Genomic DNA, 19,439 nt, shown 5'->3' with positions numbered 1-19,439 from the left:
TCTTATTTCAGTTGTGGGTAAAGTGTTGGAAAAGGTTATAAGAGGTAGGATTTATAATAATCTTGAAAGGAATAAGTTGATTAGAGGTAGTCAACATGGTTTTGTGAAGGGTAGGTAGGTCATGCCTCACAAACCTTATTGAATTCTTTGAGAAGGTGACTAAACAGGTGGATTAGGGTAACGTGGTGTATATGGATTTCAGTAAGGCATTTGATAAGGTTCCCCACAGTAGGCTATTGCACAATATACAGAGGTATGTGATTGAGGGTGACTTAGTGGTTTGGATCAGAAATTGGCTAGCTGAAAGAAGACAGAGGGTGGCAGTTGATGGGAAATGTTTATCCTGGAGTTCAGTTACTAGTGGTGTACCGCAAGGATCTGCTTTGGGGCCACTGCTGTTTATAATTTTTATAAATGACCTAGATGAGAACGTAGAAGAGTTGGTTAGTAAATTTGCAGTCAGTAAAGCACAATAGGTCAGCCAGCATCCGAGGAGCAGGAAAATTGACGTTTCGGGTAAAAGCCTCTGCCTAGTAAATTTGCAGATAACACCAAGATTGGTGGAGTTGTGGATAGTGTCGAAGGATGTTGCAGGTTACAGAAGGACATCAATAAGCTGCAGAGCTGGGCTGAGAGGTAGCAAATGGAGTTTAATGCAGAAAAGTGTGAGGTAATTCACTTTGGAAAGAGTAACAAGAATGCAGAGTACTGGGCTCATGGTAAGGTTCTTGGTAGTGTAGATGAGCAGAGATCTCAGTGTACATGTACATAGATCCCTCAGGTTACCACCCAGGTTGATAAGGCTGTTAAGAAGGCTTACGGTGTGTTAGCTTTTGCTTGCAGAGGGATCGAGTTTAAAAACTATGAAGTCATGCTGCAGCTGTATAAAACTCTGGTGCGGCTGCACCTAGAGTATTGTGTACAGTTCTGGTCACCACATGATAGGAAAGATGTGGAAGCTTTGGAAAGGGTTCAGAGGAACTTTACTAAGATGTTGCCCGGTATGAAGGGAATGTCTTATGAGGAAAAGCTGAGGGATTTGAGGCTGTTTTTGTTAGAGAGAAGGAAGTTGAGAGGTGTATTTAAGACATGTAAGATAATCAGAGAGTTAGATAGGACGGACAGTGAGAGCCTTTTTCCTTGGATGAGGATGGCTAGCCCGAGGGAGCAAAGCTTCAAATTGAGGGGTGATAGGTATAGGACAGAAGTCAGAGGTAGTTTCTTTACTCAGAGAGTAGTGGGGTGTGTGGAACGCACCGCCTGCAACAGTTGTAGACTTGCCAACTTTATGGGCATTTACGTGATCATTGTATAGACATATGGTAGGTTAAATGGGCTTCAAATTGGTTTCAGAAGGGGGCACAACATCGAGGGCTGAAGGGCCTCTTACCGCGCTATAATGTTCTATTCTCTGTTCTGTCAGTCTTCACAGTAGAGGACATCAATAGCATTTTAAAAGTACTAAGCTATCAAGGGGTTAAAGAGGGAAAGAAATAAGCACAACAGCCATCAGTAGAAAAATGTACTAGGGAAAATAATGGGCTTAAAGGCCAATAAATCCCCTGGACATAAAATAAACGAAAGAACTGCTGATGCTAGAGATCTATAGAACAACAGAACATTACAGTGCAGTAGAGGCCCTTCGGCCCTCGATGTTGTGCCACCCATTGATGCCCAGCTGGATACTCTCCAGTCAGTACAAATTACACTTTCCCTAGTACTGGTGTGCTTGAGAGGTGGTAGTGAGCTGCTTACTTGAACTTACTTAATACATGTGGTGCACATACACCAACAATGCTGTTAGGAAGGAACTTTCAGGATTTCGACCCAATGAGAGTGAAAGGGATGGCAATAGTTCCTAGTCAGGATGGTGTTGTACTTGTGTCATGCCTCACTAGGATGGTATGCTGGAATCATGCTCTGCTACTCCTGAAGTCATCAGAAAAGCTAATGATTTTATCAAAGTATGCAAAACTCCCTAGCTGACCTGCCTGTTTTGACCAAAGTTAACAGAAAGCATATGTCAGGTTTTTATACTTAACAAGAATTACTATAAGCAAATAGATTCTATCTACAGGTAAACAACTATGAACTGTGACATGTAACTGTCCTGGTTAAAACTCTGACCCACTTATATACGCTCCTTAAGCACACATACATATACAACAAAATATTATCTTGAGTAGAGGGAAAATCTTGTAAGACAGTTCAATGGCTCCATCCACAGGGGTTTCTGATATCACCCTTTATCTTGCCAGGGCTTGCTGTTCACTGATCTCTGTTTTTCTCTTCAGGTGTTTTCCATTTTCTTACTTGAGGCACAGAGCAACTAAATCACAAATTATAAAGTCTCTGACTTATTGGTTAAAAGCCACAGCTTACAGCATCTGCTGAAGGGAAATAAACTCGCTTTCTTCAGGTTTTATGTGTTTATTACTGCAGAGAAAAGGGCATCACCTCCCCTTCATTTAGTCCAAATTCCTTCTTGGGACAAGGGCAATGTTGTGTCATCATAGTCTTGGAATTGACCAGTAAATGTTATCAACAAATTGAACTCCTCGATATTAACTGAAAAAAATATGCCACAAGTATTAATAATTTCACACAAAAGCTTTTACTGTACAAGATTTTAAAAAGGCACACGTTACTAATCCAACACTATATTTCATAAACGCTCAGTCTTTAAATATAAAAGTCTTTAGTAGAATGCTTTCAGACCAACCAGAAATCTGCCAAATGAACTTCCTTTGAATGCTTTACGCAGAGGGTGGTAGGTGCCTGGTACACGTTGCCAGCAGAGGTCGTAGGGGCAGGCACGGTAGATTCACTTAAGGAGTGTCTGGACAGATGCATGAATAGGTGGGGAGCAAAGGGATTCGGATGCTTAGGAATTGGGCGACAGGCTTAGACAGTGGATTTGGATCGGCACAGGGCCGAAGGGTCTGTTCTTGGGCTGTAAATTTTCTTTGTTCTTTGTTCTTTGCTTCCAATGCAAGAATAGTGAGATGAACAAAGGTGTGCACATTATTTTTAAGTGTCATCTCACTATTCTTGCATTGGAAGCATTTCAAAGGAAGTTCATTTGGCAGATTTCTGGTTTTAAGAGGTTATTTTATGAAGAACATTTGTGCATGATTGATCTCAATACGTTGAAGTTTTGAAGACTGAAAAGTTGTATGTTGAAAGATTGAGATTCAGAGGGGACCTGACAGGTTCAATGCTGAGAAGACATTTCCCTGAATCTAGAATAATAGGCACTGTTTAAAGGTACCGAATCTTCCACTTAAGGCAGAGATATTGAGAAAGTTGTTCTCACAGAAGGTTGTTAACCTTATGGAATTCTGATCCCAAAAGAGCAACAGAGACTGAGATGTTTTGAGCCCTGTATCTAAGGAAAAATGTGATGGCATTGGCAGGGGTCCAGAGGGGTTTTACAAGAATGACCTTGGGGATGAAGGGCTTGTCATATGAGGAGCAGTTAAGGACTCTGGATCAGTACTCAGTGGAGTTTAGAAGGATATGGGGAGATCTTATTGAAACTAATAGACTACTGAGAGGCCTGGGATAGAGTGGATGAAGAGAATATGTTCCCACTCATAGGAGAGACGAGGACTCTTAGATTAATCCTCTCTATCCCTCCAGGAATCTGTTTGTTTATCATTTCCTGTACTAATACCTTTCTCTTTGGTCTTGGTCCCAGACTAACTCAGGTGGAGACTGTTCCATCAGTACAAATTCTACTTTCCCTCATACTGGTGTACATGAGAAGGTGATAGTGAGCTGTTTACTTGAACTTATTTAATCCATGTGATGCAGATACATCAAAATACATCAAACAAAGTGAAGGGGAAGGTGGTAGTTCCTAGTCAGGATGGTGTTGTACTTGTAGGATGCCTTAACAGGATAGTATGCTGGAAATCGCGCTCTGCTACTTCTGAAGTCACAAAAATTAATGATTTTATCAAAGTAGAATGAACAGCTTCAGCATGAAGGGATAACCCTTTAGAACAGAGAGGAGAAATTTCCTCAGTCAGAGGGTGGCTAATGTGTGGAGCTTATAAAGTGTGGAGTTGGAAAAAGCATGGCAGGTCAACAGCATCAGAGGAGAAGAGGAGTTGATATTTCAGGTCAGAACCATTCCATCAGGATTGTGGGCCGTGAAGGGGGCTGAGAAAAATATAGAGGGAAGGGGTGGGGCTGGGGGAAAATGGATGGGATGGTGATACGTGGAGGTGGCTGTGATTGGTCAATGAGAAGGATGGAGTGGGTGGGTCCGAAGGAAGATGGACAGGTTGGGTCAGGTTAAAGGGGCAGGATGAAGAGAAAGAGGGCTGGGCCTGGAATGAGGTGGGGGTTGGGGAGATTTGGATGCTCACGATTTCTATGTTAAGGCCACAAAGGGTGATGGACGCCAAGTCATTGAGTGTATTTAAGATAGGGAAAGAAAGGCTCTCAAAATCATAGTCATCTTGGTTGATAAGGGGATCAAGGATGATAGGAAGAAGGCAGAAGAATGGTGTTAGAAGCATATCATCGATGATCAAATGGCGGAGCAGACTCAGTGGAGTCAGAACATGCATCCATGCAAATACATAATAAAAGTAAATAGCATTAATTATGTAAACACAGAATTCTGCCTTTTTACATTTGCTGTCTTATTGTTGTCATTTGGCTCAGCCAACAGAAACTCTTAGCCTCAGTCCATGAGGTAGGGAGAAGAAAGATATTTATAGTTTCTGCCTGTGATTGCTGTTCAGCTATTTTTACTGGAAATGAAAGTAAATGAGCTGGATTTTACAGCCACCGTGGCCATGCTTTCAGTGGACATGCACATAAAATTACAAATGGCAGCAAGCACATCACCTTCACTATCACCCCCATGCTGATCTGCATAACATGTTATTGAGCCACTTCAATAAAACATTACCCATGCCACAATAAGGTTTCACCCAGACAGGCAGGAAGGAATGGACAGTCCATTTTTAAACAGCTTAAAAGGCAGGAAGGAACAAGGTACATCATTCTGCGGGATGTCCTGTAGACCATCACTCCCAAATGCCATATTTCCATTCACTCCTTGCTACCTGCCCCCTAATACCTGACCCCAACCCCTTCAACCCTTCCCCTCGACTCTTGGATCCCACCCTGCCCTAAAAGCCCGGGACTTGTCTGGCTCTGTGGACGATCATTTCCTCTTCAAGGATCTGCATGAAGTCCTGGCTGTGCCCACTGTTAAACTCTGGTGCTGATGGGCCTGCTAGAGTTGCTAGTCATTCAGATTGCCCACAGCTCTGGAGGGCACATTTTCCTTTCACTGAGGGGCAAAATACCTCTCTATCCCTCAGTCTCCCAAAGTGTGTTATGGATGTGGTTGGGGCTTTTATCAGCTGCTGTCTGACTTTCAGAAGGTGAGCAGTCAGTCCCTGTTAAAGTTCTGTCTATGGTTCTGAGAGTAGGGCACAATAGGAGCTATGTGTGTGTATATGGTTAGATCATATCCCAGGAAGGGTCCACAACTACCCAAGGATGTACAGACTGTCCCTGACTTACAAACATCTGACTTACAAACATCTGGTTCTTACAAATCAGATCCTGTACAGGTGTATTAATATTAATTCTAAAGATCTGGCATGTGAATGTTTTGTGATTATGAAGAGCAATTTTGTACTGTCCTGCATTGCGTTCCAATTTATATATAAATTGACTCAAGAACAGACTCAAGAGTGGAACCTGTTTGCAACCCAGGGACTGCCTGTAGTCAGTAGTGAAGAAGAGGCAGTTGGGATGGATGTGCAACTCCAAGAACAATGAAAGCTCTTTGTTTTTCAATAGTTGAAGTGTGAAAACTCATTATATCCAGAAGCAAAGATCTGAACAGTGATATTTTCACCCATGCATGAAGCATCACTGTTTGCACTCATCCACGTTTGTATAGTTGAAAAATACTTAACAAACTTCATAAATAGGGAACACGTTAACTACATCTTGTGTAAATATTTCAAAACTCTACAGCAAATTCATTTATCATAGATTGTTAAGTGTAACAGACAAACTATGCAGGCATTTGAAGAAAGCAATAGAAAAGCAGGGAGGAGATTTGATTAGAAATCGAATTACAGCATAAACAGAAAAAAAAACAGAAATTGCTGGAGAAACTCGGCTTTGCCTATAAACCTTATCTAAGCCCCTCATGATTTTATAAACCTCTATAAAGGTCACTGCTCAGCCACCTTACATTCCAGGGAACAAAGTCCCAAACTATTCAGCCTTTCCTGATAACACAAACACTTCAGTCACATTAACATCCTTGTAAATCTTTTTTGCATCTTTTCCAGTTTAATAATGTCCTTCCTACAGCAGAATAACTATAACATCTATGCAGTACACCAAATGTGGCCTTACCAATGACTTGTATAGCTGTAACATGACATCCCAACTCTTGTATCACTGCTCTGACTGACAAAGGAAAGTATGCTAAACACCTTCTTCATCGCTCTGTCTACCTATGACACCACTTTCAAGTAACTATGTACATGCACCTCTCTATCTCCAAGTTCAGCAATACTTCCCAGTGCCCTCCCACTAACTGTGTAAGTCCTGTCCTGTTTGTGTCCACAAAATGCAATATCGCACATTTATCTGCATTACACTCTATTCCTCAGCCCACTGGCCCGTCTGATCATTGTACTCTTAGATAACCTGTCCACTATCCTACGAATTTTTGTGTAATCTGCAAACTTACAAACCATGCCTCCTATATTCTCATCTAATTTGTTTATATAAATGACGATCAACAGAAGACACAGCATTGATCATGGCATGCTGCTGGTCACAGGCCTCCAGTGTGAACAACAAACCTGTACCTCCACCTTCTGTCTCCTAGCATCAAGCCAATTATGTATTCATTTGATTACGTCTCCCTGGATCCCATATGATCGAACCTGCTAACCAGACTACTATGCAGAACCTTGTTGAAAGCCTTACTAAAATCCATATATGTAGCATCTACCATTCATCTGCATTCATCTATCTTATTGATCACCTCATCAAAAAACTCAATCATTTCCCATTCACATAGCCATGCTGACTATCTCTAATCAGTCCTTGCCTTTCCAAATGTATATCGATCCTGTTTCTCAGCAACACATTTTTCATCTCAGAATCCCCTCCAACAACTTACCCACACTGACATCAAACTCACCTGTTTATTGTCCCCAAGGCTTTCACCTTGCAGCCTTTCTTAAATAATGATATAACGTTAGCCACGAAGATGTTGTCCCTGAACTTTTGTTATCTTGCTTTCGAAAGCCTCCCACTTTCCAGATGACCCGCTATCTGTGAACAGCCTTCCCCCATCAACTTTTGAAAGTTTCTAATAACAAGAAAATTGGCCATGTCTCAACATAAAACTTTAGCTTATGGACCAGGCCCTTTTCCATAACTATTTTAAAACTAATAGAATTGGTCCCAACATACTCCCCCACCGACACCTCAGTCAGTCGCCCTGCCTTATTTCCCAAGAGGTGGTCGGGTTTTACGCATTATCTAGTACAGCCATCTACATATTGATTGAGAAAGTTTTCTTGAACACACTCAACAAATTCCTCCCCATCCAAGGCCTTCATACTATGGCTGTCCCTGTCTGTGTTTAAATAGTTAAAATCCTCGACTATAACACCCCTATTATTCTTATAGCTATCTGCAATCTCCTACATATTTGCTCCTCAATTTTCCATTGACTATTGGAAGGCCTATAATGCAATCCCATCAAAGTGATCACCCGTTCTTATTTCTCAGTTTCACCCATATAGTTTCTCTGGATGATCCCTCATGAATATTCGGTCTATATACTGCCATTATATTTTCTCTAATCAAAAACGCCACTATCCCATGTCTTTTGCTTTTCCTCTATCCTTCCTAAAGCATCTATGCCCTGGAACGTTGTGCTACCAGTCCTGTCCCTCCCTCCACCATGTTTCTGTGATAGCTATGATAGCCCAGTCCCATGTTCCCATCCTTGCCCTGAGTTTGTCTGCCTTATCTGTCAAACCTCTTGCATTGAAATAAATGCAGTTTAATTTATCAGTCTTCCCTTGTTTCCTATCATACGCTTGCCTGTCTTGTGTGTTTAAATTCCTGTCTTTAGTTTCTGTACCAGCATCAATCTTCTCTCTTGTCTCATGATTGCATAAAAAACCCAACCTCTGCCAGACTAATTTAAACCCTCCTGAGTAACTCCTGCAAATCTCCCAGTCAGGATATTTGTCCTCCTCCAGTTCAGGTGCAGTCTGACCCTCTTGTACAAGTCATTTCTGACCTAGAAGGGATCCCAATGACTCAAAAATCCGAATCTCAGCTCCAAAGTAAAGGTGCCATGGGATCCGTTACATCCATCAGAATATGCACACGTCAGGGCCTTGGTTTAACATCTTATCTGAAAAGCAACATTTTCATCAATGTAGCAGTCCCTGAGTAAAGCACCGAATTGTCATCCAAGTTATTCACTCAAGTTCTAGGGAGGAGTTTGACCCAATAAGCTTCTAATTCAGAGATGGAACTGTTTACCAGTTCTGTGGAGGACCCATATCAGACTCAAAACGTTAACTCTGTTTTTTCATCCACAGATGTTGCCAGTCCTGCTGGGTTTTTTTCCAGAAGTTTCTGTTTTTATTTCAAATTTCCACCATCTGCAGTATTTTGCTTTTATTTAAGTTAGTGCATATACCAACTGATGGTAATACCGGACAAACTGGTTTCCATGGTGAAACCTGGCTTGTCAGAGCATCTGTTTTGTTTTTGTGATTTGTAACCATGGTGTCAGTCACTGAATATGCTCTTAAGAGGCAACAAGTGTACTTTTAACAAAAGAACATCAAAATTAATTGCACACAAGGAAAAATGAAGCAAACAATTTTACATTATGCAAGAACTAGTTGAACCAGTCCTATCGCAAATATCAGATATAAAGACATAACCTAGCTATCCTCAACAACAGCCTGCGAGATGCTCAAACCTCGGCAAAATGTTAGCCAGTTTCCACTTCAAAGTTCCTTGTTCAGTATATTGGCTGCACGTGGGTTATTTCCTATGAACAACTGCATTCACCCAGTTATTTGCTTCTTTAGTTAATGTTGCTTCATAAGACTGTATCTAAACTGTTAACATAGCTCTCTCTTTCTTAATATAGTTTCTTCTGCAGCCTTCTGTTTCTGGAACTTTCTGTTACTGACATTAAACCACTCAGAACTGCCTTTCAGCCCAAATTGCTTTGGAGACTGCTAAGCAAACAGCACCTTTGTTGCTATTGGCCTGTTCTCTGTGATGGAAACCTGCACATTCACTGAAAGAAACCTGCTGGATTGTTTTCTCTTTCTGTTTCTGTTCAGTTTCTGTTTCTGCTTTCCTGTGTCAGATGACACCTTGTTGCTGGGCAATTGCCTAACTCCTTTTTTTTCTCATCTAACCTTGTCTTTCTAAGGCACTGATTTATTCACTTTGAGGGTTATTTTTAAAGGCCTGAATTAAATAAATGTGCACCCATTTACAAACATCCCTGCACTACTGTTAGGACTCAAAATGAAACTATGTTCTTCCATTCTTAACCAAGCAATATAGATACAACAATTAAACTTAAAACTGGTTCTGTCTGCGCTAGAAGCCAAATTTCTAAATAATAATCACAATAATATTTCATGAGCTTTCATCACAATACTGATAGTGGAGACTTCTCTAAAGAATTTTATTCTTGCTGTCTAGATACATGGAAAACTCCACATGGTGATACCAGTTCTGAAAGCAAGCAGTCAAGTGCCGCGAACAGTCAAGGCTGCAAATGCTATGTTGGCCTTCATTGCCGAAGGGTTTGAGTACAGGAGCAAGTATTGCTGTAGCTGTACAGGGCCTTGGTGAGACTATAGCTAGAGTATTATATGCAGTTTTGATCCTCCTTGCCTAAGAAAAGATATAATTGCCATAGAAGGAACGCAGTGAAGGTCCACCAGATGGATTCATGGGGTTTGTTGTATGAAGGGAGATTGGGTTATCTAGGCCTATATTCACTAAAGCTTAGAAGAATGAGATGGGATCTCATTGAAACAAACAACATCTGACGGAATGGACAGACAGACTGCAGGGGTGTATTTCTCTTGGCCGGGTGGTCCAGATCAAGGGGTCACAATGTCAGGACATGCAGTAGGCTGTTTTGGAGAAATGTTTTCACTCAGAGTGCGGTGAACCTGTATAATTCTATATGAAACAAAAGACCGTTGGATGCTAATTCAATGAATTCGTTTAAGAAAGGAGTACATGTCAAGAGACTAAGGGTATTAAAGGGTACATGGAAAGAGTATGGTGTGGATCATGATCATGTTGAATGGCAGAATGAGCTCAATAGACTGAATAGCCTACTCCTGCTCCTATTTTCTATGTTTCTAAAACCCTGTAAGCTTGCATTTTTGAAATGATTAAAGTATTAAAAGCATAATTTTAGGGATATTCTGCAATAGCCCTGAAAACTATTGATATATTCACAAAATTATCATTCCTGTAATGCATGATACAAAATATACTGAATGTAGCTCACACAAGTTGAATTTATGAGATGTTTAGGCCACAAATCAGGGGTTGACTTTTACATGAACAGATTTTTTTTAAGGAATTGATATTCATGTTTGATTTGGACCATTAAAAGACCACCACGATGGAATAAAATAAAAATTAACAATAAAGAATTGGTATTAATTCTCTAAACATTTATTTCTTTTTATAGCATTGCAAACTGTTCACATTTCATCCAACACAGTATATACTATAACAAGTTATTTCCAGTTCACATTGAAATGTTTCAAAGCACTGATCACTACCTGAATTACCAATTTGTCCCAATAGCCTGGCTACGCAATGTCATCATATGGATGCTCTCTGTCCTCATTATCCTAATCATTTACATATACATGTCCAAGTGCTGAACAACATTGATAAGACTTCCAGGAATAATTGCCACATTCATGTTGACTGATTTACATCATGACATATTGTCAACAAGGTAGAATTTGAAGACATTCCCGATGAGCAATTTTTTTCTACACATAGTCCTTCTGGTCTCAAATTCCACACTTCTTTGATCAATTTCTTGTAACCGCCTTCATCCATTTGCCATTTCTCATGAATCTGATATCAATACTTTTCTGGAATGTATCTTTAGGGAAAGCATTGTCCTTGAGTATCACAATTGGCTTGAATTTAGTGCTACCGCCATGCATGATGGAAACACTGTGAACTGTGACTTCTCATGGCCAATCGACTTTGCAAGAAATATTTTCTCACCAATCTTGGTAATGATCTTGTGTGCTGGCTTGGTGAAGTTCATAGTTTTCATCCATAGTCCTAGTACAAGCCATTGATACCCGTTTTTCAATCTATTGCATGATGAACAGCTTATGTCTGAAACATTGATACCCCTACTCCTCGGAGGCTGCCTGACTGGCTGTGCTTTTCCAACACCACACTCCTTGACTGCATGACAAAACAGTAGAATTTGATAATTATATCATTAGGTTAAGTGGCAGACACTGAGATTATTTAATTTTCTGATGAAGGACTTAATTTTAATGATTCTTGTGCCTTCTGCCTCTCATGTTGAATTTTGTATAGACATCCTCCTTTGCTTTTCTCAAGGTATAGAATTGAACAGAAGCACAGATTGTAATCTAATCATTCTGAGAGTGCTCATTAACTCATTCTGCTCCAGACTTTTATTCTTTCTCAAAGGCACCATGTTTGACCACGTGGTGCCCAGTAGTCTTGCCAGTTGGCTGGGACAATGCTGTTAGAAAATTGAAAGATTCCACGTTTGCCTTCAAATTGATAAACTGTAGTAATTAACAGTAAGTAATTAATCACAATGTGGTTTAACCGATGCCATTATGTTATTTTGGATCAAAAGTCAAACATTTGACTGTTTTACAAGATCAGTTTTTAGACAAATACGTACAGTATTATAGATATTAACCCTCAATCTCTTTTAATGTCATTTTAATATATTTTAATGAACAAATGTATGAACGACCTGAAAGAATCATTATAGTATGAAGCACTAAAAAGCATCTTTTATGAATTTAGGTTTTTCCAAAGTTGGTTGGTACTCAGGGCTGGTGGAGAACTATTTCCAGGCAATTCCTAACGTTACTGTGCCAAACACTACATGTCACATGCCTCGAGCAGATGCTTTCCACATGTTTCGAGACCCAGTCACTGGTGATATCCCTTGGCCTGGGCTCATCTTTGGTCTTACAGTGCTTGCCACATGGTGCTGGTGCACTGATCAGGTAAACCACATCAGCCTGAAGAAAGGAAGATGTGATAGCAATTGTACATTTTAAATTAGTTGACCACCTTATCTATTCCTAGCAATTATTGTGGGAACTAATTATACGATTTTATATTATGGACTATTAAATACAATTGTCTTTCCCTTTTCTCATTTTCTAACTACCTTTTGTTTTTCCTCGTTATAAACCCTCAGACCCAAGAGTCAATTTCTAACACATAGAAAAAGTGTTTGCATATCTGTGAGCGAATAAGGGCTTGCTTAGGTTTGAAGGGATAAGCTGTTGGTTATGAGTAGGAGTGTGTAGCAACAAACCAAGATTCTGCATTGCATTGATCTTTGTGTAATTCCTGAAGAAGGGCTAATGCCCGAAATGTCGATTCTCCTGTTCCCTAGATGCTGCCTGACCTGCTGCGCTTTTCCAGCAACACATTTCCATCTTTGTGTAACTATTCAACTGGACTACTGACAGAGCGCTCAAATTATCCTGTTTGCCCTACTTGTTAGGCTAGAACTTATTTTTGTGATTAGAACAGTTGAATGCTGAATGAATTTATAATTCATTCCTGTTATTTTAACAAGCATGTATTAGTGATGCTAAACATTTGCACGTTATTATTACTGACAGTAAATGCTCGCCTGCTGTCAGTGAAATTAACCTCTGGGCTGCTCAGGTGCAAATACTTATTTTCTACACCTGACATTTTTCTTCTTTTGTCTTAGTGGAAATGCTAATCTATTTAAAGAAAATGGATTAACAATGATAAACAGTAATTTGCCTAGAATAATGAATGAATCCAATGAAAGTTTCCATCGTCGTATTCCACAATGGTAGAGACTTATAATGTCACAATTTATTGTGTCTGCTTTCAGGAATGTCATAGAAATAAAGTTTTCTAACTTGTAGATTTCATAAGATATTTAACCCTATCTGCTCACTTGTTTGTGTCTCCCTGAATTGCTTTGGGGCATTTATTTTATGTTAAACATGCCTGCAGTTGTTTCTGAATGGGTGCAAGGCTTGTAGAGTGCCCATCTGGTTTGCCCATTTCAACTGGCATGCAACTGCCCTTTTCAGGAATTTTGTAATTAGAGTGGAAAATCACTCCTACTAGAGTAAATATTTTAACATAGGAACAGGAGTAGGCCATTCAGCCCCTCGAGTGTCTTCCACCATTCAGTGAGACCATGGTTGATCTCTGGCCTAACTCCATATACCTGCCTTAGGCTATATCCCTTAATACCTTTGCACATCAAAAAATTATCTTATCTCCAATTTAAAAGTAACAACTAATCCTGTGTTCACTGCTGTTCGTGTGCAAAAGGACTTCTTGACATCTCTCCTGAAAGGTCTGTCCCCGATTCTCAGACTATTTTCCCTAGTTCTGGAATCAGCTGATGCTCGAAACATGGACTCTCCTGCTCCTCAGATGCTGCCTAACCGGCTGTGCTTTTCTCGCATCACACTTTTTGACTCTAGTTCAGGAATCCCCAACCAGTGGAACTAATTTACCATTATCTACCCTGTATTTTCTTGTTAATATCTGGAAGACTTCGATCAGATCATTCCTTAATTCAAAATTCTAGCGAAACAGGTCTAATTTGTGTAATCTCTCCTTATAACTTATCCCCTGAAGTCGGGTATCATTCTTGTAAGCCTATATTGTAATCCCTTCAAGGCCAATACATCCTTCTTAGGATGTAGTGCCCAGATATGCCCACAGTACTCCAAGTAGGGTCTGATCAGAGTTTTGTGTATGACATCTGCATTCTTGTACTCCAGTGCTGTAGATTTAAAGGTCAGTATTCCATTAGCTTTCTTGATAATCCTCTATACCTGTTTGTTACACTTTAACGACCTATTGACCTGAACTCACAAGCATCTTTGGACAAGTGCAATTTTTAACTTCATAACATCGAGAAAGTGCACTGATCTATCCTTTTACAGTCCAGAATGAATAACCTCACACTTTCTTATGCACAGTGGCTCAGTGGTTAGCATTGCTGCCTCACTGCACCAGGGTCCCAGGTTCGATTCCAGCCTTGGGCGACTGTCTGTGTGGAGTTTGCACATTCTCCCAGTGTTTGCGTGGGTTTCCTCCGGGTTCTCCAGTTTCCTCCCACAATCAAAGATGTGCAGGTCAGGTGAATTGGCCATGCTAAATTGCCCGTAGTGCTCGGTGCATACGTCAGAGAGAAATGGGTCTGGGTGGGTTACTCTTCGGAGGGTTGGTGTGGACTGGTTGGGCTGAAGGGCCTGTTTCCACACTGTAGGTAATCTAATCTAATAAAAAAAAATTGAGCTTCATCCGCTGCAGTTTTGTCCTTTCACTTAGTTTATCAATATCCCTTTGTAATTTTATGCTACCATCTACAGTGGTCTCTATTGCTGCCTAAGTTTGTGTCATCAGAAAATTTGCATGCCTTAACACAGATCCTTTTGGTACATCACTGGTCACATTCTGCCAGTCTGAGTACCTACTCATTACCCCTACTTTTTGTCACCTGCCACTCAACCAATTTCCCTGTCATATCAGTAATTAGCCCCCAGTTCCATGGGTTTCTACTTTAGTTAACGGTTTATCATGTGGGACTTTATCAAATATCTCTGGAAGTCTATATCAACAACATCCATAGACATTCCCCTGTCCACTTCCTTAGTCACCTCTTCAAAATGCTCAGTGAGGTTTGCCAGGCGCGAGCAACCTATCATGAGTCTATGCTGGCTTTCCCTGATTAACTGAATATTTTCAATGTGTTCAGTTCCCCTATCCTTGACTATAGACTCCAGCAATTTCCTCACCCAAATGTAAGGCTAACTGGTCTATAATTCATAGATTTTCCTCTTTTGCCCTTCTTAAAAAGTGGTGTGACTTGTGCAACTTTCCAATCCAGAAAGACAACTCCTGTATCTAGAAAACTCTGAAAATTGTAGTTAGGGTGTCTACACTGTGCTCCCCTACTTCCTTTAACAGCCTTGGATGGAAACTGTCAGGTCCTAGGGATTTATCATCCTTTAATTCTGTTATTTTCCTCATTACAGATGTTTTACTTTTATTCAGTCCCTGTTCCTGAACCACTACTAATTTCATTGGGATTTCTGACAAGCTATCCTCCTCTTCTACTATAAATACTGAGGCAAAGTAATAAGTTGACCTGTCAGTCATTTCCATGAAGTCATTGACAATATCCCCACTTTCAGTCTTTAGTGAGCCAACATTGCTGCTGACCACCTGCTTTCCCTTTCTGTCGTCACTATAAAAATCTTATTATTGAATTTGATGTCCTGGCAAGTTTCCTTTGCCCATCCCTTTTGAGGCTATTTGCTGGTCCTTGTACCTTTCCCATTCAGCAGGATGTGTGCTGTTCTTGCATTTTTGTAAGCCTTTTCTTTTAGTTTTGTGATGTCCCTTATTTCCTTTGTTGTCCATGTCTGTTTTTTTCCGTGAAATGGAGCTTTGCCCTCTTGGGTACAAACTGGTTTTGTATTGTGTTAAATGTTTCTTTGAACATCCTCCCCTGTTCTCCCCTGTTCTTCAGTTGTTTCAGCCGTTGGGCAGATTTTCACAGTCAGTGGTCAGTCTCTGTCTCATCTCATCAGCCTTAGCTAAATCGAAAACTAGTAGCTGATTCATGCTTTTCACTTTCAAATACTGCATTGAATGTGGATCATGTTATGATCACTATTTGATAAATGTTCACACACAATTAGGCGATGAATTAAATCTGGCTCATTACTCATTCATAATTAAATCCAATATTGTTTGTCCCATTGTTGCAAAGAGCACATATTGTTTTAGGAAACTATCCTGAACACACTCCAGAAATTCATCTCCTTTTTGATAGGTTCTTATTTGCCTCTACTAATCTGTGTGAAAGTTATAATCCCCCCCTTAATACTACTATAGCTTTGCCATACATTTGCCTAATTTCTGCATTTGTACAATCTACCACTTCAGAACTGCTTTTACAGTTTTAGATCCTTTACTGTTCTTCAAGTCCACTCATACGGTCTCAACCATTGAAGTAATCTTGGTTCCAACCAGTAAGACGACTTCATCTCTTTTATCATCCTATAAATCTTTTAACCTGATATATTTATTTCCCAATTTCGACCTTCCTTTAGCCATGTCTCAGTAATCCTTACAAATCTCCAATTTGAATTTGTGCCTGCAGTTCATTTAATTTATTCCTCACAGTCCATGTATTTGTATATAGAACTGTAACCTGTCCCTCAGCACCGATGCTTTAGTCATCTGTTTATTATTTCTATTCCATTTTAATCAATACTCATTGTCTTGCCATTACCTGCCATATCTGACGTAGGATTCCTGACTGTTTCTTTACTCACTGTTCTGTTACTTGACTTTGAAAATTTATTAATTATCCCTGAGCCCTCACTCCTATTTACAAGTTTAAAGTCCTTGTGACCACCCTATTTAGCCTTTCCATTGGACATTGGTTTGGATGGAACCACTCTGGAACCTATCCCAAACCCAGTTCCTACCTGTCCTAATACTGATGACAGTGCCCATGAAATGAAATCCCTCTTTCCGAAGCCACTCATTTAGCTATACTTTTACTTCCCTAATTATCTTACCTCTATGCTAATTTGCATGTAGCACGGGTGACAATCCAGAGATTGTAACCCTTGAAGTCTTGTTCTTTACTTTTGTTCCTAATTCCTGATATTCCCCAATCAGGGCTTTTCGCCACTCTTGCCTGTTTTGTTTGTCCCAATGTGGATCACAAAAACTGGAATTACCTCCCTCCTACTCCAATATCCTTCCAAACCTGTTCAAGATCTCCCTTATATTGGCACCAGGCAGGCGACTCTCAGTCCTGTGTCTACCCCTAATCATACAACCCCCTAATGCTTTGCTTTTTTCTTCCCCTTTGCTTCTATTGTTAATAGACCTTAATGAGATGGTAATTTTTTAAACTGATTTTATTTATTTGCAGTTGTCTCTTTATAAATAGGTAATTGTACAGAGATCCCTTTCAGCAAGAAACCTTTCTCATGCTAAAGGAGGATCAGTTTTTGGAGGATACCTGAAGATGTTGCCAATGTTTTTTATTGTTTGGCCGGGCATGATCAGTAGAGCACTTTTTCCAGGTATGTATAAAATTGGTGATTAAAAGAACAGAAGGCATTGCTTTAAAACAATGATTAAAACAGTTTCAGAAATCAGTTCTTGTCTTTCATAGAATGGTTCATTAGATTTTTAATTGTTCTTGTGATATTCCAGAGCATTAATCTAGATTGGTGAAGTGACAAAGGAATGAATAATGATGATTTCAGTTGCTGCATTATAAAGAGAAAAAAACTAACACGAGGATCTATGTTGTTAATTGCTTTTAAAAGTTAAAAAATGCAGTTACTGACCATACTTTTTCAATATAAATTTAATTTTCCAGATCAGGTAGGCTGTGTGGATCCTGATATTTGTGAATCTGTCTGTGGAGCCAGAGTAGGATGTTCAAACATAGCATACCCCAAACTGGTGGTGGAACTTATGCCTGTAGGTGAGACTGTGTATGCATTATATTTTAGTTCCAGAACTTTATACATATGAATGTCGAAAATTTTGGGGTTTTTTTGTTTCCCTCTCTACTGCCTAGTGTTTCCACAGGCAAGATTGTTGATACCGTCAATTATTGTTATCATTTCATAATTAATATATTTTGTGTCATCTTTCTAAAAGTTGCTTTCTTCCACCAGGTTGTGCACCACCACAGCAAGATGTCAATTTTCCAGCAGAAATCAGGCAGACAGACCATGCAGTCCACTCTGACTTTATAGCTCACTGTTTATTTTTATTATTTACTCATGGGATGTGGACATCCCAGGCTGGTCAGCATTTATTGACCATCTCTAGTTGCCCTTGAGGTGATTGTGAGCTGCCTTCTTGAACCGTGGCAGGCCATGTACAATAGGTTGACCCACAATGCCCTTCGGGAGGAACATCCAGGACTTTGACCCAGTGACGCTGAAGGAATGGCAATATAGTCCCAAGTCAGCATAGTGAGTGATTTGGAGGGGAACTTGTAATCGGCAGAGGATGACTTATCTTCCCCTTTTCTCCAAGATATGGAGGTGCTAGTGTTGGACTTCAGTAGACAAAGTTAAAAATCACACAACACCAGATTATAGTCCAACTGGTTTATTTGGAAGCATTGGTTTCAGAGCACTGCTCCTCTGAAAGCTAGTACTTCCAAATAAACTTGTTGAACTATAACCTGGTGTTGTGTGATTTTTAATTTTCTCCAAGAGACGCTCTTTTCAGACTTTTTCCACGAATGTAGAAATTACAAAATCATTGCATTCCAAATGGAAAGATCTCTGCTTTAGGAAATTTCAGTGGCTCCAGTTAATTTTCCGAAAATTTCAAAATTAAGGACATCGGCCTTAATTTCCAGGAATCAAAACACTTAAATCAGAGATTCATTAGGGTGAATCTTAACTACCCCTGCCTTGTTGAAATGCTCTGGACCAAGTAATAAAACAGAGTTGGGCAATTTCCACCTCCATTCCACACCCTACAGCTTTTGTTTGGGTGTCTGATATGCCAGATTAATTGGATGGGGCCCTTGGATGTTTCTTTGAATGGATAGTGCTGCTTCAAACTTAAAAACGCTCAACACCCTGGGTTTAGCATTGATCAAACATTTACTTGATCAGCCATATGCAGAGGAACCTCGATTATCCGAAAATCAATTATCAGAATATCGGATTATTCGAAGGAGATCTTGAGGTCCTGATAGACACATTACATCAAAGACATATTTCCGACACTGATTGCGTCTTTTGTTTACAGTGATTAAACAGGCACCATCTCCAAATGTCTGACTGCACACCCTCTCTCTCTCCCCACACTTTCCCTGAAGTTCAACACAGGAGTGTACCCTAAACCTCCTTCCCCAGATAACCTCTCCAACATAGTCCTGTACAGGGCAAAGATGGAACCTGTCAGAAAGTTGCAGTGAAATGTTGTGTGTGGGTGTGTGTGTACACGTACAATTTGGAGATTCAGCCCCCCAAAAGGCAGCAGCAGTCTTGTTGATGTCCAGTCCGGCTGCCCCGGAGAGGGGGTGCGGGGGGTGGCGGTAT

General features: G+C 40.1%; 1 protein-coding gene across 2 annotated transcripts in view; it reads left to right on the top strand.

Annotated features, from left to right (window-relative positions):
• Positions 1 to 19,439, top strand: part of slc5a9 (solute carrier family 5 member 9) — a 107,612-nt gene that overhangs the window by 52,490 nt on the left and 35,683 nt on the right. For both annotated transcript variants that reach the window (XM_043699241.1, XM_043699242.1), the window contains exons 7-9: positions 12,121 to 12,326; positions 17,309 to 17,444; positions 17,747 to 17,854. In XM_043699241.1, the coding sequence (XP_043555176.1) occupies positions 12,121 to 12,326; positions 17,309 to 17,444; positions 17,747 to 17,854 (450 nt within the window). The remainder of the gene's footprint in view (positions 1 to 12,120; positions 12,327 to 17,308; positions 17,445 to 17,746; positions 17,855 to 19,439) is intronic.

Source organism: Chiloscyllium plagiosum, chromosome 11, assembly GCF_004010195.1.
Source record: "Chiloscyllium plagiosum isolate BGI_BamShark_2017 chromosome 11, ASM401019v2, whole genome shotgun sequence".
Taxonomy (NCBI): domain Eukaryota; kingdom Metazoa; phylum Chordata; class Chondrichthyes; order Orectolobiformes; family Hemiscylliidae; genus Chiloscyllium; species Chiloscyllium plagiosum.
Note: the sequence above shows the minus strand (reverse complement) of the source record. Positions and strands in the feature narration are given on the sequence as shown.